Raw genomic sequence first — 22,253 nt, forward strand, 5'->3', positions numbered from 1 at the left:
CGACTGATTCTGGGAGACATGGTTTGACGCTACGTTTGGCTTCTCCGACTGATTCTGCAAAACGTGATTTAACGCTATATTTGGCTTTCCTGACTGATTCTGCAAAGCATGACTTGACGCTACATTTAGCATCTCCGACTGATTCTGGGAAACATGATTTGACGCTACATTTGGCTTCCCCGACTGATTCTGCAAAACATGATTTGACGCTACATTTGGCTTCTCTGACTGATTCTGCGAAGCATGATTTGACGCTACACATGGCTTCTCCGACTGATTCTGCAAAACATGATTTGACGCTACATTTAGCATCTCCGACTGATTCTGGGAAACATGATTTGACGCTACATTTGGCTTCTCCGACTGATTCTGCAAAACATGATTTGGCATCTCCGACTGATTCTGGGAAACATGATTTGACGCTACATTTGGCTTCTCCGACTGATTCTGGAAACATGATTTGACGCTACATTTGGCTTCTCCGACTGATTCTGGGAAACATGATTTGACGCTACATTTGGCCTCTCCGACTGATTCTGCAAAACATGATTTGACGCTACATTTGGCTTCTCCGACTGATTCTGCGAAGCATGATTTGACGCTACACTTGGCTTCTCCGACTGATTCTGCAAAACATGATTTGACGCTACATTTAGCATCTCCGACTGATTTTGGGAAACATGATTTGACGCTACATTTGGCTTCTCCGACTGATTCTGCAAAACATGATTTGACGCTACATTTGGCTTCTCCGACTGATTCTGTGGAACATAATTTGGCTTCTCCGACTGATTCTGGGAAACATGATTTGACGCTACATTTAGCATCTCCGACTGATTCTGGGAAACATGATTTGACGCTACATTTGGCTTCTCCGACTGATTCTGCAAAACATGATTTGACGCTACATTTGGCTTCTCCGACTGATTCTGTGGAACATGATTTGGCTTCTCCGACTGATTCTGGGAAACATGATTTGACGCTACATTTAGCATCTCCGACTGATTCTGGGAAACATGATTTTACGCTACATTTGGCTTCTCCAACTGATTCTGCAAAACATGATGTGACGCTACACTTGGCTTCTCCGACTGATTCTGTGGAACATGATTTGGCTTCTCCGACTGATTCTGGGAAGCATGATTTGACGCTACATTGTTTTCATTAAAAGCCTAAAGTTAGACTGCTCTTCAATTAAGTAAAAATTTATTTCTCACAGTCAAGAGTGCTTACAATTAGTGCATTTGCTGTCTCATAATTTTCATTTGATAACATTCTGTCCTTTTTTGGGCATAATTATTGTTTATGGGTATAAATCGGTTTTTGATGTCGTGGGTTTTTGATTGTCCTGGGTAGTAGCTGAGAACTGCCGCTTTGGGTTCCTTAGACATGTTAATTGTTTTGGTATAATTTTTTCTAAGACCGTACCAGTTCCACGTACCACCTTCTTCAAAATGATGAAAAAATATTTTTTTCTATACAACTAGCCAATCTCATGGTAGATTTAAAATTAATATTATTATAAATTTATTACCCACCATAATGTATAAATACACTAAATATGGAGTAGGAAAAATTAGGGAAAAAACTAAAAATAATGCACAACACTGCGTAATCAACAACAAATTCAACCTCAGTGCTGGAGGCAATGCATGAGCTTTTTCGTTTGAAGTTGACCTGTTAGTTCTTTTTTGCGATCATGCCTTGTGAAACAGTAAGGTTTTTAAATTTTCACACTGGCTTATCTTATCATTTTTCGCCTAGGTAGAGTCTAGAGAGTAAATTGTTTTGGTATGGGGATAGAGTCTTGTATTATTTGAGATAACTTTCGTGATGGAAAATAAGAGTTTTAGGAGAAGAATTTTAAGCTTGATACCCTAGACCCCTACAGTGGTACATACTTCACTACAGACAGTTCACTTGTTGTATCCGCACTAGTTATAGCTGCGGTAGACCACAGCACAAAATCCGCAAGGACAGAATTAATAGAATTCGGGTCCGTCTCGACAGCGATACCATACCCTAGTATCATCAGCAGTGACACTGGCGATGCTGTGCCACGTACGCTGGTCGTGTTAGAGTTAAAAATATCATTTGATGGCTGTTATGTATACGGTATTACCGAAGTATCGATTTTCAGTTTTAATTGCTTTTGCATGGGACCCACAATAATTACCATAAAGGGTATGATACGCTTCACTTCTTGCTTCTTACCATTCCTTGCAGTAATTTTTGGAATACCAGTTCTTCCTGTCAGGAATCAACAGTTTTGCAATGCGTTTGTTCTTTTTGTGATCTCATTGTGATCAATGCGTCTACCCAATATATTGTTACCTAAAATATACCTACCTAATATACCGTCTACCTAAAATTCAACAATATATTGAAATGTAAGTCTCATAACAGTTCAACAGTAAAAGAAAAGAAAAACAATGGAAGAATGAGATCTATAATCTGAGACCCATACTTTTTTAGGTCCAAATATCCCAAACTCACCTGGGATGGAAGAGAGAAGCAGTAAATATGGCATTATTTTAATTAGATCATAAATCGTGATCAATGCGTATGTTCTTTCGTGATCTTTTTGTGATTCATTGTGATGTGAAAATCACAATGAAGTCACATGATTTCACGATATTGACAACTCAAATAATTTTGACCTTTTTTCAGGTTGTTGGAAAAAACATATTAGAAGATATCCAAAAAGACTTGGATACCAAATGTAAAGAAGTGGAAGAATTGGCGAAGTACTGCCGCGAGGTTAAGGACCGTTATCACAAACTGCGTGAGATGTATGAGGAATCTACGAAGAAACTCAACACCGAAATAGATACTCGTAGTAAAATGGAAAACAGAGTTAGTGATTCTTATTTTTTTTATTTTTTTTTTAACTTTCTAAAGTCTAGTATAGTCAAATAAAAACAAACCCGTTGCTTTTCGATAACAATATCTGTATCTAGTTTTATTCGAATCCTAGCATCTCAGGCAGTGGTTTCGTACATGCCACGTAAGGCCAGCCTTTCAACCACATCACACTTACTCTCAGGAATCACGATCCAGGCAACGGGAAGATCAATATGAATTATGATTTTGTGTCTAAACGATTTTAATCTGTCAACCCGGATTTTTTAGCTATTGACAACGCTGTTCTGCATGTAAGTTTAGCGCGTCTCTATGTTTTTTCAGTTTTGGATTGTACTATATAACCTAACAAACTCAATTATCGCACAATTTTACTTGCAAGAAAGTGTTCTTGTTTTATTTGAGCATTGTGCCTTGATGGAATGTGCCACACAGCTTTCTAAGGATAAAGCACAGCTAGCTAAAAGGTATCAAACAGTTCATGGTAACGAACTGTAGTAAGGAACGATCCGGCTCAATACTAACCAAAACTCTAAAAAATGGAATTTTGATACTAATAGCTACATCAAAAGAATCGCATTTGAATGCTGATATAAAATATATAAGTTTTATCCAGTTTAATCTTACCCATCAAAAGTTACGAGCCTCAGAAAATTTGCCTTATTTTAGAAAATAGGGGGAAACAACCCCTAAAAGTCATAGAATCTTAACGAAAATCACACCATCAGATTCAGCGTATCAGAAAACCCTATTTTAACTATTAACTATTTAACTATTAGTGCCCATTTTAAGTGACCAAAAAAAGGAGGGCACATAGGCCCCCTCCCACGCTAATTATTTTCCCAAAGTCACCGGATCAAAATTCTGAGATAGCCATTTTATTTAGCGTAGTCAAAAAACCTTATAACTATGTCTTTGGGGACGACTTACTCCCAAACAGTCCCCTTGGGAGGGGCCACAAGTTACAAACTTTGATCAGTGCTTACATATAGTAATGGTTATTTGGAAGTGTACAGACGTTTTCTGGTGGATTTTTAGGTTGGGGGGGGTCGAGAAGAGGGGGATATGTTGGAGGAACTTTCCTTGGAGGAATTTGTCATGGGGGAAGAAAAGTTTCATGAAGGGAGCGCAGGATTCTCTAGCATTATTAAAAAAAAAAAACAGCGAAAAATAAATATGAAAAAGTTTTTTCAACTGAAAGTAAGGAGAAGCATTAAAAATTAAAACAAAGAGAAATTATTACGCATATGATGGGCTCACCTCCGCCTAATACCTCGCTCTTTACACTAAAGCATTTTTAAGTAATTTCAACTATTTATTCTACGGCTTTTGTTATTCAGGGGTCATTCTTAAGAAATTGGGACAAAATTTAAGCTTTAATGTAAAGAGGGAGGTACTAACGAGGGGGTGAACCCCTTCATATCCGTAATAAAAAAATGAGAATACAGAAGTTCGTTACGTAAGCTAATTTGTAAGTTATGTATATCTTTTACTAATAAAAAGATTCGTAAAAATTAAAAGTTCTAGTTGCCTTTTTAAGTAACCAAAAAATCGGAAGGCAACTAGGCCTTCTCCCCCGCTCCTTTTTTTCTCAAAATCATTCGATCAAAACTATGAGAAAGCCAATTAGCCAAAAAAAAAAAAAAATCAAATTTCGTTTTAATTATTCATCTGCGGAGAGCCAAAATCAAAACATGCATTGATTCAAAAACGTCCAAAAATCAAATAAAAAAAACAATTTTTTTAATGGAAAGTAAGGAGCGACATTAAAACTTAAAACGAACAAAAATTACTTCGTATATGAAAGGGCCTGCTTCCTCATCAACACCCCGCTCTTTACGCTAAAGTTTTTTACTGTTTTAAAAAGTAAAGTTAAGAGAAAGAGTCAAACTTTAGCGTAAAGAGCGGGGTGTTGATGAGGAAGCAACCTCTTCCATATACGAAGTAATTTTGTTCGTTTTAGTTTTAATGTCGCTCCTTACTTTCCGTTAAAAAAAATTGTTTTTTTTATATTTAATTAAAAAAGAACTGGACAGTTAGGGGTATCAAGCTCGTCTGTTAATTCCTCCAACAAAGAACAAATCCACGAAAAAAAACAAAAAAACTAGGAAACGAATTAAGGACGAGACACTCCATATAAACTTTATCAGATAACATCCTTATCAGATGTTACATATCAGACATTATATATAATATCCTTATCATATGTTACAGTTATTAGCATCTAGATCTTCTTGGTATCAAACAATTCTGGGTAATTCACTATAATGGGAATTGGCGTAACTGTCGGCAAAATAACCCTCAACGCCATCTAGAATTTTGTGACATTTCTTATTTTTTTCATTGTTATAATATGAAGAATTAATTTAATGTTTCTAGTATGTAAAATTAGTATGTTAAAAGTGTTTCGTCTCAATTCCTGGCAGAAAAACAATTACAAAGCGTGAAAAAATGCTTATGGTCGACAAATGTTTGATGGCGTTTATTTCTTCTTTATTTTGCTGAAACTTGTGCCAGTTTCCACTCTTAAGTTACTTCTTAAGTTTCCGCTCTTTGCTTGGTATTTTAAGGTAGGAAGTGAGGCTAGTACTTGGTTATTTGTTAAATTTGGAGGGAGAAGGGGTTGTGCTACATCATTTCTGATAGATTTCATTCTAAGAAAACTCGGCAAACGCTATGGGAGACTACGGTCAAAGAAACACAAACAATTTAAAATAAGTAGGAGAGTATCTCCATATAAAGCATGGCCTTTAACTACGTCGAAGTGAAATAAAACATATATGGAGCCTTTAAACATGTAAAAGATCCATATACAGCATATCCTATAACTACGTTGAAGTGACATAAAGCATATAAAGATATATGGAGCTTTTAAACATGTAAAAGCCCCATCTACAATATATCCTATAAATAGGTTGAAGTGATAGTTGCATGTACGAGTATAGCACTGTTGTTGTCAAAGTGCTAAGGACTATGAAGTTGAAGTTAAATTATTTGAACCCCTTTATATACTTATTATTATATACTATTATTGTTACTATATTGGTTGCTATAATATTGTATGTTATTATACTAATAATAATTATATTATATAAATAATATTGCATTAACTATTATATTATATTTTCGTTTATATTATATATTAGTAAGTTATTATACTTTCCCTGTCACTTTAAACTTTTACTGCCATTATACTCTTAAAAATTTGAAAAGTTGGCGATTCAATTTTAAATAAAAAAGACCTATATGTAAGTTAAGCAGTTTTTTGTGAAGAAGAGGGTACCAAATTAAAAAGAAATGAAATGTGAGTATAAAAAATAAGCTTAATAATAAAAATTATATAATTATAATTATAAATATTTTAATATAATTAAAATAATCAATAAAAAATAAGCTTAAAACTGACACCATAATGAGAATATCCGAAGGTATAACTTTCCTTTGAAGGTGTAGTTGTTTTTGAAAATCAGCAGGTTGTCAATGTTGTTTTTTACGGACGAAATGTATTGTCAGATTTAACTTTTTAGCTCTGCTTATTTGTTTTCACGCTTCAGTGTAGCAACACTGTCAATAAGGTGATACTGCCCTAAAAACTTCATATTTGAAAGACCAAAAACAAAACAAAAGATATTTGTGAATCCGCTATTCCGATAGATAAACAATAGAGCATTGGTTCCCGACCGAATTCTGGTCATGTCTCACCTAGGCATTTCTAAAATTCTGATGCCCTCTTCCTTGTGATATGTAAATTTTGTTGATGGAAATTTTACATGTTTTCACCTAAAGGAAACTTAAAAGGCCATTGACTTGGTTTTTTCAGGTCTTCCTTTATGCATATCTTATGCTAATGAAAATGTTATCTCTACGAAACACTTGTGATACAATATATGACGTTATTACGATAATATCATGTATTTCTTGGCTCCTGAAATGCATACGAATATGACGTCGACCATATGATATTTTTTTTCGAAATTAAGGCTCTAAAGTATTGTCAGCCAAAAGGTACACGTCCTACCTATAACCCGCCAAAAATATTTTGACGCACCACTGATGGGGCCTGTGCCCCATGTTGAGAATCACGGGCATAGGGTGAAACAAAAGTCTCTATTGCCCTGTTTGATCCCTTCACAAAGTTTATTGTTCGGTTATAAGTCTAAAGAAACCCCATATAGAAGAATTACTGTCTCATCTTGAGCAATAAGGAAAATCGATTTTTCCAATGGGAAGCAGTGACGTGTCCGTTTTTTTCGTCGCGCTGCTAGTGGGACATTGGAACATCATAGAGAGGTGATCATATAATTACCAAAGGCGAATGTATGCTTTAGTGACCTTGAAATTAAGAATGATAGAAGTGGGTCACCTTTACTCTGTGTGGATAAAATCGTACCTGATATTTGAAGCCTCTTGACACCTTCCTTGAATGCTCTTTCTAATGAAAGCAGATAAGTTGTGTTCTGTAACCCGTATTGTCAAAGAGGCTCATGGTAGATTGCTACTTTATTTTTTATAGAACAAAGCCATACGAAGCTAACAGAAAGCGATACTACATTAGTTCCTGCGTATTCCCCACTCCTCGAGAGAGACTTAATGACTGATTTTTTTAATCGCAAGAGTAATGCCCATGTTAATTATTTAAAGACAGTCCAAAAAAACTTTTTGTTTAATTTATTTTGCTCCCCCTATTGGCCGCGACACCAAAATATATAGGTTTTCTTGAATAGAGTTCGCACGGTAGAGTTCGTACGTCATTTCTGTACGAAATTATATACTTCTCTCAATTCTTGTTTTTTTTTTTTTTTTTTGTCTTTTAACTTTGTTTTTATTCACCTCTGATTTTGCATTGTTTTTCTGAGTTTGCTTGTTTTTATAATAATGATTCCGAGCAGCGTGGTCATTTGAACTCAATTCTTCCTCAGAATTCAGAAGTTTCGACATAGTCTAGTAAAAAGAACGCCATCAAATCTTTGTCTTTATTAGTGATTTCCAGAAGTTTTTTTTCTTGTGGTTGTTTGTTACCCTTTTGATTTTGTATATTCGCTTTTTTGGACAATAATAATCATTTCCTTATTTTTTCTATATTATCGTGTTATTGGTATTTTTCCTAATTGTGATTCTTTTTTCGTTTTATCCAGTTGAGATTTTGTGGTCAAAGTGGGCCTTTGATACCTTTTGATTGAGCTTCCGACTTTTAACTACTACATGTCAATAGGGGAATCCTGATTTTTTTTTTTTTTTTTCAGATTGTAGAGCTACGAGACAAGCTGAGCAAGGTTGAGAAAGAAAATGAATCTAATAAAAATGAAATTCTGCTTTTAAAAGCTGAAAATGCTAATTTAATTCAAAAATTCAAAGATTCTGAAGCCAGGATGTCAATAGTGACCTCCAAATCAAAAGATGATGGGGTAAGTAACCTAATGGGAGCCAATAGTGACATATTATATATCAATAATACCGTCACGAAGCAAAATTTTCAGATGATCTCTGTAAGGCCAGAAAAGAACATCTCTAGGCTACCATTTTCCAATCTTACTCAGGCTCTATTTGATACTCAGGAAGGAATTACTATACTAATAACTCCACCCTTCCTCCTCTCCTGCCATCATATATTGAATACTACCGTGCTCCTCCTAGAGGGAAGATGTTGTGACCTGTAATCCATAAATTTGGATATTTGGGCCTTAAAGCTTTTTAAATATTAATTTTTTCTCTTCCCCTGCAAACATTTCTTCACCCCTTTAAATATTGGCCTTATGTACCCATAGCTACTATTACAGCGTCCATCTATTTACTGATCTTTAATGTTCAACATTTTTTGCCAATTAACTTTTATTTCTTGAGATTCTGAATCTTACCCAGATTGAGCGTTCTGTATGATCAATATGTAATCTAAAGTTTGCGGGCGAAAGAGAGCGTGTGAGGTTGAGATATGTCTTTCCATTATAATTTAACCTCTGTTGTTTGACCGTAAATTGATATTTTGTTGGGGTTTTTTCAAGGTTTTTTTTTGTTTGTTTTCGTTTTACGAAAGTTGTATTATTTCCTGTCTACTTTGTATTACATATTGATATAGTAGGTATTATCATACGCACTTCGCGCTATGTACGTAAATACGTATACAATTACACGAATATTTTGCCTGTATCAAAGCAAAGCGTCCTCAGCGTTGAAAAGCGAAACATTTAAACAACTATGAATCTTATATAAAAAGTTAATTTGAAAAAAAGAATCGAACCAATATATACAATAACTACTCCATTTAAAATCAAGGAAGTATTTTTTGGAGGGTTTTCTCACTGTAGTTTCGAAATAATACATTCTACTTCTGTGCTTTTTGTCGTGCTTTTGTCACAACAAAGACACCTTATAGTGATAACATCGTCTTGTATAAGAAGATGCAGTTTTTGTACAAAAAAAAGAAAAAATTGAAATATTATGTTTAGTGAATTACAAAAGTCACTAGATATTGCAATTTCCTTAAAGATTTCTTTATTATATTCTAGTCCTCCGCTGTCAGCGAAGAACAAAAGAGAACTTATCAGTGCTACCCATACAAAGAAGTGATTTTCTTTTTTGTTCAAGTCAGTGTGTTGTCAAGTTTCCTGTAAAAGGTTTTTAGTAATTGCGATTCAAATGGTGTACTTCTCGCTTAAACTCAGTCTAATTTTTGAGGGGTTTCAAGCTATTTTTGAAGTTTCTAGAGATTGGTTTTCAAAATTACATGTTAATATTTAAACTAATGGAGAAAATCGTTACCATTCCTGAATCAGCTACAAATGGAAATTTTTGTCACCCAACCAGTTTTTATTAACGCGTTTTTTTTTTTTTGGGGGGGGGGGTAGTAGAGGCCGTGGTTCGTCCTTTACTTGATTGCAGCTGGCTCTACAGCTATGATATTTGAGATATGTGTTTGTTTGTTCCTTTTCTACTTCTTCACACTGCTTATTGACCCTTTTTTTTCAGATTTACTTTTTTTTTCCATTCTTTGTCGGCCCAATCAGTGGTTGACTCTTTATTAGTGTGGTAAACCTAGAAGCCCCTTCAGTGAATATTCAGTGACGTTTGGAGTATAGTATGTTAAATAGGAGGCGAGATATGGTGATATTTTACTTTGTCGAATTATATCACTAGGGAGGTATAACGAAATCAGGAGAAAAGCTTCATTTTTCGACTTGCTAAGATTTACTTCATTTTTACGTTTTCTCCTTGTGTCATACAAGATTTACGTTTTCTCGTAAATCTTGCATAGCCAGTGTGCTTTCAGAGATCATTTTATTGAAAACAGTAGAAATCCACGACGGCACGAATTACGAGAAACGGAATTCTACTCATAATTCTCTAGAAAAATCTGGAGAAAGAGAATAAAAATGATGTTGGTGGGAGGTCTTGTATTGTATTGTATAATATTAACGACGCTTTTTGACTACTATGGTCCCCGCGTCGGCCCTGCAGTGCATTACTGCAGCATGATTCGATCTCTGGGTGCCGTATTACCAAGCTAAGGTCAAACCCACTGCGCTACCACAGGACAGGTGGGACCGTGGGCAATGTCTTTTTTACTAATTTATCACAGATAAGTTCTGATAAAATGCAGTGGAAACTGTAACGTTTGGAATTATAAACGGTTTGAGGCGACAAGATATAACTTTAAACTTAGCAGAAAAATTAGTTTGTTATCTTAAGTTCATTATATGGTCGTACCCTTCAATGCTTTCCATTTGACGTAAGTGCGCACATATAGTACATACTCCTCAACAACATACATTTATGAGCCGTTAGTGAACTCGTAAAAACTAATTAACTTTATCTTCCTAAGGAACCATTAACCTAATGAAATTTTTTTTTTCTCTTTGTTTTATCATTAATCAAAGAAAGATTTTTGAGAGAAAAGAAATCGCATGTACGTTTTTTTGTTTGTTTTTAGAGGTGATTGTATCGTACCAGTGGTCCTGGGAGATCTTGAGAGGACTCCTTTGAAAGGAAATTAAAAGTGATAGTGCTCTTTTTCACTGACCAAAACATTTTTCGGGCAACTAGCTCTCCCCCAGGCCCTTTTCCCCCCTTTTTTCTGTCAAAACAACTTTCACTTTTTAAAGGCCCAATAAAGACCCAAAATATCTTCGATGCACCATTCCTAGATTCATGCAACCTGGTTGCTATTTGTAATGTAAGTCATTTTAATTTCATGTATTTTAAAATGTTTTAAATATAATTTTTAAGACAATTGTATTTTCTCCAATTCCTATTTGCCTCTTGTATCGTGCCATCTGGCTTGGTACCTTTTTTATCCGTCTCCCCCTCCCCCTCCCTTGTTCAGGTATTACAATTATTGTAGTTATACTGACTTATATGTGGTTAATGCCATAGGAATATTAGTCCATTTTCTTGTTTGATGACCAGCGATCATCCAGGAATATTTACGGAAGAATAGGGTGCCTGTAACAGATGTCTCCCAAATTATTTTGATTGCAGATTTTTTGAAATATTAAATATTCAAGATCGTATCGTTGGGCCGAAAATAAATTTGAATTTCCCCTTCATGTTTGAAGTAGATTACTTTCTCCTTTCTTTATGTGGGCCCTATTATTTGCTACTCATACAGCATTTATAGTAGAAACTTAAAGCCCCTTAATGTCCGAAAAAACCAAATCTAACTAAAATGACAATTTTTGCTCCATGATTTCTCTACGGCATTTCTTTAAATTTGTTTAAATCTTTCAACTAATACTACATGAAACCTAACTTTGTCAGGATTTTTCCATCCGTATTAGACAAGCATGATAATAAGGGACGCACGGAGGAGCGAGGGTCCCGAGCCCCTCTATAAGCCAAGTGTTCACCTATAAGTCAAGTGATCGATCTGTAAAAGTTTGAATACAACCGCATACTCACTCCTCCAAAAAAAAACGAAAAAAAACTTTTGAGTCTGAAATTCTTCTGTTATTCTATGTTCTGTATTTTTTTAAACTTATTGAGAACTTCTCTTTATCGAATTTCCGCCCGTCATTCCTTAAGCTTAGGCCTTGGATTTAAAACTTGACTAGGATTATTTCTTTTGTTTCATGGTTTAGTTTTTCACTTCAGTTCCAATCAACTATGGCAGATTTGATAATTGAGGGACGTCACTCGATTGCAACAAGCAAAGTATTCAAAAAGCCAATTTTAACTGCATCTGTGTCGTCAAAGCGAGAGTCACTTAGCTCCATTTCTTCTGCCGAGTCTTTAGGATCGAATAAAGTGGTTCCTTCCGGCACCGGTAAGTTCTATTTTTAATTATTTTATTGTTTTTATCTGTATCTCACAGACTGATTTGCTTGTAATAATGAAATACTTTTTTATACAGAGGTTTACGGTGCCAGGGACTGAATAGTGCATGATATGCTGCTACTCTGCTCCCTCGTTTCATTTCAAGGTTGTAAGTGGAAGGCGCAAGTGCAAGGTTTGTGCCTTTTCTTTTGAATGCCTGAACAGAGGGGTTTGCAGAACAAATTCTACCAAGTAGATCATTCCGAGAGGAAATCCAGCTGTGAATTGGAGTCGTTGCGTAAATACTCGTTTCGCAATTGCTGTTTTCTCAGTATATGCAAAAACGACTAATGTTAATCATAGAAGAAGGGGTAGAAGGTGGTGTGTTGGCAAACTAGTCAGAAGAAGCAGATCTTAGCAAAAATTAATAAAATTAATTTTATAAATTAAAATGAATTTTAATTTTAAATTAATTAAATTTAAATAAAATTTTAAAATAACATTTTTAGATTTCAAATAAATTTATTAAAACAAATTTCTATAAAATTTAAGTTAATAAAAATAATCTAATAAGCGAAAATAATAGAATTAAGGAAATTACAGTTGGATTCAGGTTTCGATGGATTAGATTATTATGTATCATTGTGTCGATTATTGGATAAATTACGTTTTTCCTTATTTAAATTTTCGGCTTGACTTGGGGAGGGGCTAGAGGGCTCAAAACGACAAAGCTCGTAAGTTAGAAGTGAATTCATGCATGGACTTGAAAAAACAGGTATCGACGTTACATCACACCTTTCTCATAGAGGCCAATATCATATAAACAAAAAAAAAAAGAGTCAACCCTTCAGGTCACTTGGGCTGCCAGCCTTTGTAAATATAGCTGTACATCATATTTCATTGCTCGAGCCTTTGATCCTTGCAAATATCCTCTGACATTACCTCTCTCCACTCGCTGAGATTGGGCTTTCGGCCCTCGCACACTTGTTATCCTGACGCCACAATTGTTGCTTCATCTCGAGATGAGCTATTGACACTTACATAGTAGAATTACTTTTTTTGAAGGAACATGTTCGTAAATGCTCAAAATCAAGAGTCAATCAACTGTTGTCTTCCTATATTTCTTTGCTTTGACGGAGGCCTAATTGTAGCGTTGATTTCGTTTTTGTTTTGTTTCCTGTTATAGGTTCTTATTGACCGCCTTATTGACCGCCTTGTATCATGGTTGCAGCATCAGCTGGAACCTAGGAAAGCATTGAAGCCAGGATTGCTAGCCATGTAAAAATGTACAGCATTATCCTAAAAGTACTAATATGACCTACTGTTTTCTGGCACTTGGTACTAACCAAGTGACATATATATATTTTAAATTTAATTTACCGGCTATGATTCTACGTCGTTAGATTCAGCTTAGGGCGAATTGTCTTCCAATCCAGAACAGGCAAAAAACTTTCGACAAAAATAAAATGATAGTTGGTCCTGATAGGCGGTATGTTTGTCCCCTTTGTAATGATGATGATGAAGACTTGGATCATTTTCTCCGGGAATGCCCGGTGCTCTTGGATTTACGGGAAATTTATTTGCATGGGATTAATTTGATGCTTCCGGGTATTCTACAAAATAGTAACCCAACCACAATATTTCGAGTGGGAGTATATATAGATAAATCCTTAATAAGAAGAAAAAGTTTTATATGACTATTTTCTTTTGTTGTTAGATTAGGCAGTTTTTGCGTTAAATTCTGTTTTTTTGTGCGTGTTTGTAATTCGTACTGTTGTTAATTTCCTTGCTTGTTTGTTATTTATTTATATTTTTGTGTGTATATGGCCCATGGGTTTTTGAAATACACCTATCTATCTATCTATAGCAATCGCCAATTCTGTCGGTCTGTCGGTCCCGGTTTTGCTACTTTAGGCACTTCTAGGTAAGCTAGGACGATGAAATTTAGCAGGCGTATCAGGGACATGACCAGCTTAAATTAGAAATAGTCGTTTTCCCAATTTGACCATCTGGAGGGAGTGGGGGCCCGGTTAATTCGTAAAAAATAGAAAAATGAAGTATTTTTAACTTATGAGCGGGTGATGGGATCTTAATTAAATTTGATGTTTGGAATGATATTGTGTCTCAGAGCTCTTATTTTAAATCCCGACCGGATCTGATGACATTGGAGGGAGCTGGAGGGGGGGACCTAAAATCTTGGAAAACACTTAGAGTGGAGGGATCGGGATGAAAATTGATGGGAAAAATAAGCACAAGTCCCAGATACATGATTGACATAATCGGAATGGATTCGCTCTCTTTGGGGTAGCTGGGGGGGGGATATTTCTGAAAAATTAGAAAAAATGAGGTATTTTTAACTTACGAACGAGTGATCGGATCTCAATGAAATTTGACATTTAGAAGGATATCGTGGCTCAGAGCTCTTATTTTAAACCTGACCGGATCTGGTGACATTGGGGGGGGAGTTGGGAGGGGGAAACCTAAAACTTGGAAAACACTTAGAGTAGAGGGATCGGGACGAAACTTGATGGGAAAAATAAGCACAAGTCCCAGATACATGATTGACATAATCGGAATGGATCCGCTCTCTTTGGGGTAGTTGGGGGGAGGGTAATTCTGAAAAATTAGGAAAAATGAGGTATTTTTAACTTACGAACGGGTGATCGGATCTCAATGACATTTGATGTTTAGAAGGATATCGTGTCTTAGAGCTCTTATTTCAAATCTTGACCGGATCTGGGGAAAATGGGGGGAGGGTTGGGAGGGGGAAACCTAAAACTTGGAAAACACTTAGAGTGGAGGGATCGGGATGAAACTTGGTGGGAAAAATAAACACAAGTCCTAGATACATGTTTGACATAAACGGAACAGATCCGCTCTCTTTGGGGTAGTTGGGGGGGGGGGTTATCTGAAAAATTAGAAAAAATGAGGTATTTTTAACTTACGATCGAGTGATCGGATCTCAATGAAATTTGATATTTAGAAGGATATCGTGGCTCAGAGCTCTTATTTTAAACCCGACCGGATCTGGTGACATTGGGGGGGAGTTGGGAGGGGGAAACCTAAAACTTGGAAACCAATTAGAGTGGAGGGATCGGGATGAAACTGGTGGGAAAAATAAGCACAAGTCCTGGATACATGATTGACATAAACGGAACGGATCCGCTCTCTTTGGGGTAGCAAGGGGGAGGGGCTAATTCTGAAAAATTAGAAAAAATGAGGTATTTTTAACTTACGAACGGGTGATCGGATCTCAATGAAATTTGATATTTAGAAGGATATCGTGTCTCAAAGCAACTATTTTAAATCCTGACCGGATCTGGTGACATTGGAGGAAGTTTGGGGTGGGGGAACCTAAAATCATAGAAAACGCTTAGATTGGAGGGATCGGGATGAAACTTGGTGGGGAAAATAATCAGAAGTCTTACATACGTGATTTACATAATTGGAACGGATCCGCTCTATTGGGGGGGGGGGGTTAATTCTGAAAAATAAGAAAAAATGACGTATTTTTAACGAAGGAGTGATCGGATCTTCATGAAACTTCATATTTAGAAGGACCTTGTAGCTCAGATTTCTTATTTTAAATCTTAACCGGGTCAAGCGTAATTGGGGGGGGGGCAGTTGGGGGGACCGGAAATCTTAGAAAATACTTAAAACGGTGAGATCAGGATGAAACTGGATGGGAAGAATAGAAACCTGTCTAAGATACGTGACTGACATAACCGGACCGGATCTGCTCTCTTTGGTGGAATTGGGGGGGGGTAATTTTGAAAATTTAGGTATTTGTAACTTACGAAAGGGTGACCAGATCTTAATGAAATTTTATATTTAGAAGGATCTTGTGCTTTAAAGTTCTAATTTTAAATTCTGACCAGATCCTGTGACATTGGGGGGAGTTGGAGGGGGAAACCGGAATTTTTGGAAAACTTGAAAATTGGGGTATTTTTATCTTATGAATAGATGATCGGACTTAATGAAATTTGATTTTTAGAAGGAATTCATATCTCAGAGCTCTTATTTCAAATCCCGACCAGATCTTTTGACATTGGGGGGAGTTGGAGGGGGAAATCTTGGAAAAACTCTTGGAGTGGAGGAATCGGGATGAAGCTTGGTGGATAGAATAAACAAATGTCCTTGATATGTGATTGACAGAATCGTACTGGATTCGCTCTCTTTGGGGGAGTTGGGGGGAGGGGTTCAGTGATTTGGCGAGTTTGGTGCTTCTGGACGTGCTAGGACGATGAAAATTGGTAGGCGTGTCAGGGAGCTGCACAATTTGACTTGATAAAGTCGTTTTCCGAGATTCGACCATCTGGGGGGCTAAAGGGAGAGGAAAAATTATGTATTTATAACTTACGAGTGGGTGATCGGATCTTAATGAATTTTGATATTTAGAAGGGCATCGTGACTTAGAGCTCTTGTTTTAAATCCTGACCGGCATTAAGCCTTTTATTTTCCTTTTTAAATCAATCTATTGCTTCATAGAATTTTGTTAGAGCTCATACCATATGATCTCTTGGCTCTTAGCTCTTCTCGCTTCGTCACAAGTGCCATATGAGCTCTTAGCTCTTGTTGCTTGTATCGGTCGTCTCAATTTATGAGTACAAGTGGCATACCTATAGTACATAAAAACCACCGTCTGGGGTACATTAATACCATCAGTGGCAATCCTGACAGAATTATTTGATTCTACTCAGAAAGAAGAATCAATACCCCAAAAGGACCTAAAAAAATTTCCCGGTTAACAATGTTTTTTTTTTTTTTTGTCTAGTTGAATACCCATACAAAGTGGCCAGTGGGTAGTCCTTACCCGTTGGCCATGGTTAGCTTGAAATTGACTGAAGGGACCACCCCCAGAGCACAAACTTTTGCCTAAAAATTTATTTTTCCATATTTTCACACCCTGTATATAATCACTACTATTTACAGGTAAAATGTTCAACTGTGATGAGGAGGATGGAGAATTTTTCACTAACGCCTCGCTTGCCGACCTGAAGGCTGGACGATGTGTAGTCGAAGATATAAAGGGACGAATGTCAGAGCTACATCGCCGAAATTCCCTCTATCCCCATCATCTGAGGTCTGCATACCCTGTGGAATTTGGTTATGAGGGCCTGAGGGTAATTTTTGTATTTTATTTATGTCTTACTCCATGTCTTTTCTTCTTCTTTTTTAAAGGTCAAGAAGAAATAGTTAAGCAATACTTATATAGAAATATATAGATAAATATAGAAAAATAATCTATAGATAATTATAAATAAATAAACTATCTATGTGGATAAGTAATATTGAAATAATATTTTGTTAGTATCTTACTCCTTGTCTTTTCTTCTTCTATTTTACTTCTACAAATACAGAAGAGAGAATAATGAGGATTTTTTTTTTCCAAGACAGTGAACGAGCAAAACCTATTTGAATATTTCGGCCCTATATCTAAGGGCCATCTTCAGAAAAGAAAATAATAAACAATAACACACTTACAATAAAATATTTTACTTGTGGCGGAGAAATATATAAATAAAAATGTAAGGCACAGATCTTAATAGGAAAAAAATAAATGACATTAAATTAAAGTAAAATAAGCAAATTGACTAGAATTAGGCTATAAAAAAAAAGTTTTTCAGAAACCAATCTCCATATATAAGTGAATTATCACATTCCATTGTTTTCATTTTCTTTTGATTACTTGGCTATACTGAGGGGGGGGGGGGGGGTAGGTAAAATAAAAGGGCTCTATTCAAGCCAAAATTTAGGTGAATGTTCTTTTGCTGAGTATATTAAAAAAAAAATTCCATCCGAGCAATGGCCTACATATTCTTTTTATGGCACTTGGTATCTACCATGTGACATATAGCGATCGCAAATTCTGTCCGTCGGTCTGTCTGTCTGTTCCGGTTTTGCTACTTTAGGCACTTCCTGGTAAGCTATAACAATGAAATTTGGCAGGCGTATCAGGAACCAGACCAGATTAAATTAGAAATTGTCGTTTTCCCGATTCGACCATCTGGGGGGGGGGGAGTGGAGGGACGGTTAAATCGGAAAAATTGGAAAGAGTATTTTTAACTTACAAACGGGTGATCGGATCTTAATGAAATCCGATGTTTGGAAGGATATCATGTTTCAGAGCTCTTACTTTAAATCCCAACCGGATCAGGTGACATTGTGGGAGTTGGGGTGGGGAAAGCTAAAATCTTGGAAAACGCTTAGAGCGGAGGGATCGGGATGAAACTTGGTGGGGAAAAGAAGCACAAGTCCTAGATACGTGGTTGTCAAAACTGGAACGGATCTGCTCTCTTTGGGGGAGTTGGGAGGAGGTTTAATTCTGAAAAATTAGAAAAAATGAGGTATTTTTAACTTACGAAGGAGGGATTGGATCTTAATGAAATTTGATGTTTGGAAGGAAATCGTGTCTCAGATCTCTTATTTTAAATCCTGATCGGATCCGGTGACATTGGGGGAGCTGGGGGGGCAAAAATTTTGGAAAACGCTTAGAGTGGAGGGATCGAAACGAAACTTGGTGGGAAAAATAAGCACAAGTCCTAGATACGTGATTGACATAACCAGGATGGATCCGCTCTCATTGGGGTGTTGGGGGGAGGGTTAATTCTAAAACATTAAAAAAGGATGTATTTTTTAACTTACGAAGAACTGATCGGATCTTTATGAAATTTCATATTTAGAAGGATCTCGTAACTCAGATCTCTTATTTTAAATCCCGACTGGATCCAGTGTCATTGTGGGGGGGATTAGAAATCTCGGAAAACGCTTAAAGCGGAGAGATCAGGATGAAACTTGGTGGGAAGAATAAGCACAAGTCCAAGATAAGTGACTGACATAACCGAACCGTATCCGCTCTCTTTGGTGGAGTTGGAGGGGGGGAGTGACTCGGAAAAATTAGAAAAAATGAGGTATTTGTAACTTACGAATGGGTGATCAGATCTTAATGAAATTTGATATTTGGAAGGATCTTGTGCTTTAGAACTCTCATTTTAAATCCCGACCATACCCAGTGACATTGGGGGGAGTTGGAGGGGAAAACTGGAAATTTTGGAAAACGCTTAGAGTGGAGAGATCGGGATGAAACGTGATGGAAAGAATAAGCACACGTTATAGATACGTGATTGACATAATTGGAACGGATCTGTTCTCTTTGTGGGAGCTGTGGGTTGTTAATTCGGAAGAATTAAAAAAAAATTAGGTATTTTTAACTTAAGAACGTGTGACTGGATCTTAATTAAAATTGATATTTAGAAGGGACTCGTGTCTCTGAGTTCTTGTTTCAAATCCTGACCAGATCTGTATTCATTGGGGGGAAATGCAGGGGGAAACTGGAAATCTTAGAAAATGCTTATAAATGTCGTAGATTCGTGATTGACGTAACTGGACTGGATCCGCTCTCTTTGGGGGAGTTAGGGGGTGGGGTTTCAGTTTTTTGGCGAGTTTGGTGCTTCTGGACGTGCCAGGACGATGAAAATTGGTAGGCATGTCAGGAAACTACACAAATTGACTTGATAAAGTTGTTCTCCCGGATTTGACCCATCTGGGGGGCTGAAGAGAGAAGAAAAATTAGAAAAATTGAGGTATTTTTAACTTACGAGTGGGTGATTAGATCTTAATGGATTTTGATATTTAGAAGGACCTCGTGACTCAGAGCTCTTATTTTAAATCCCGACCGGCATTAAGCCTCTGATTTTCCTTTTAAAGCAATCTATTGATTTTTTTAAATTTGCTGGAGCTCATACCATATGAGCTCTTGGCTCTTGGCTCTTCGACCTCTTCACAAGTATCATATGAGCTCTTAGCTCTTGTTTCTTAATTTAATTTTATAATATTTGAAGTACAAAAATACTGAAAAGGATGTTAAAATTGAACAAAATTAAGAATAAATACGAAATATGTAAGAAACTATGTTGTTATAAAATTGTTTGTTTTTTGTATATATTTTAATATATTTGTATTTTTTTAATGAATGTATTTAATATATTTTTAACTTTTATTTTATAGCATTTTCGGGTAAAAAAAATATTACAAAAGGCAATCAAATACGAAATAGAGAACAAATATGAATGATTCAATTCATGAATATGAATGACTGTTGCGAAATATCAATGATTCAATTCGTGAATATGAATGACTGTTGCGAAATTATTTGATTGTTAGAATTGTTGATAATATTTGGTCCTTATTTTTCTTTTTTTAGCTTATATATCATTAAATGGATAATCTTCTAGTATGTGATGTTGTATTTTTTCTTCGAAATTTTCTTAAAGTGAATAAAAAATTTCTGCTATACCTGTATTGAAGCAAAATTACAGCTTATCATAAAAAGAAATAACTCTTCAGGTTCTAAACGTTTTTACATTTTATTTCGGGGAAGAAGGTCTAAGTTTTCTTCTGGATTCCCTTTATAAAATTTATCTGACATTTTTTGGAAAATTATTCTCTTGCAAGTTTCTTTAGAGTGTCTAGTCTGGGTGTGAAAACAACTATGATTAAAAAACAAGAGTTTGAAAACAGCTTCAAACTTGTTTTCTTTTTCACAACTTAGAAAACAATTTATTGATTTCAAATTTTGAAGATAGTGAGATCCTGCCCTAAACCTAGAGTGCTTTTGAAACTGTATATTATTTGGTTCACTGTGAATGGAATTGATAAAGTTAGGGTGAGTCCGACCTTCCGAAAAAACTTCTTAAATATCTTGCTGAAAAACTTACAAAAATATTTTATATTTTGCCGTTTTCTGAGGCAATGGGTCTTTGTTTCCAAAGTCACGACTCAGCTGGATGAGTTTGTAATAGTAATAATTGTAGTTTTTCAGCATGTTTTTCTGAATGTACTTTTTCAAAGAAAAATTGCTTGAATGTATTCTGTTACCAAAGAGAACTATACTTTCGTGTAAAAGTGTGCTTTATTTCCATTGCTTCATTCTTTTGACGTAGTTTTGCAGTAGCCCGGCTTTTTAGAGCGGATGAACTCGTGCTTTTGGTTAGTTAATGCTTAGTGGCAAATCTAGATTAAGTAGAGAATACCATTTTTGGAGGCATTAATGTCTCTGGCTTTTTAACCTGACTGGCTCTAATGTGTGAAATTTTAAGCCTGTTAAAGGAATTAAAAGCTTTTGAATCACAATATTTTTCACAAGTTAACTCTTTTTTTTCCGTTGTGCTACTGTGCAATTCAAAAATGACAATTGAATTCTCTCACAGTAAAGCCTAATTTTCTAGAGATGATATTTGCTCATAGTTTGACGAATTTTCAGAATTTACCTCAGCAAACGTGCAAGTACCCCTTAAAAGACCATGGAGTTTGTGACACCATTACCTAACACAGAAGTTATGTGAGCAAGGTTGTCAACTAGATCTATTTATAACAATGCTGATTGTTCGCACGGGATAATTCCATAATTAGTTCCATAATAATTTTAGGTTTCTTAGTGGATTTACCCTGTTAAAATTTCTTCTTTTCTCATTCTTTTTATGTTAACTCATGGTTCCATTCGTAATTTTCTACGTTTGTTTTTGTCTTTTATTTCTTTCCATTCTTCTTTTCTCTTATATTGATAGTGCTGTTTTTCTGTGTTATTTTTTTCAATTGATTTTATGCAAGCATTGCTTTTGGCTCTCTCTCTCTCTCTTCTCTCTCTCTCTCTCTCTCTCTCTCTCTCTCTCTCTCTCTCTCTCTCTCTCTCTTTCTCTCTTTCTCTCTTCTTCTGGAAATAGATTTTGAATAATAAAGCTGAATTATTCCTTATGTATATGTTTCTTTTCACTTCTCTAGAGTGATGTACCTGATTTAACTGCTGCCACAGAAAATCTTTCTTTATTGACGCCACCTGCTCACAATACGAGAAAACGAAAATCGTTGGGTGCCGGTGCTAATGTTTCCCATTTCTCATTAGATGCTTCTTCTGCGAGTGGTGGCAGCTCTGATTCAAGTATAGAGAAAAGACGGAAAAAAGAAGCACTACAGGTGAGTAAGTTACGTAAGTCGTTGAGTAACACTGATTTCTGACCTTGAGAACACGTACCCTTTGGTATAATATATGATTAGTGGGGTGACTTTCAAGGGACACCTATACAATTACTTTATATGGTAGCCTAGATTTATAAAGGTTTATTTTCTACATTGTGAAGTATTCATTC

General features: G+C 35.9%; 1 protein-coding gene across 1 annotated transcript in view; it reads left to right on the forward strand.

Annotated features, from left to right (window-relative positions):
• LOC136026060 (putative leucine-rich repeat-containing protein DDB_G0290503) overlaps positions 1 to 22,253 on the forward strand; it is a gene marked incomplete at its 3' end in the record, with an annotated part of 84,588 nt that overhangs the window by 59,189 nt on the left and 3,146 nt on the right. Inside the window, 5 exon segments of the mRNA XM_065702245.1 lie at positions 2,671 to 2,856; positions 8,106 to 8,267; positions 11,947 to 12,118; positions 17,041 to 17,231; positions 21,889 to 22,080. Of these exon segments, the coding sequence (XP_065558317.1) occupies positions 2,671 to 2,856; positions 8,106 to 8,267; positions 11,947 to 12,118; positions 17,041 to 17,231; positions 21,889 to 22,080 (903 nt within the window).

This window comes from Artemia franciscana, chromosome 4 (genome assembly GCF_032884065.1).
Source record: "Artemia franciscana chromosome 4, ASM3288406v1, whole genome shotgun sequence".
Taxonomy (NCBI): domain Eukaryota; kingdom Metazoa; phylum Arthropoda; class Branchiopoda; order Anostraca; family Artemiidae; genus Artemia; species Artemia franciscana.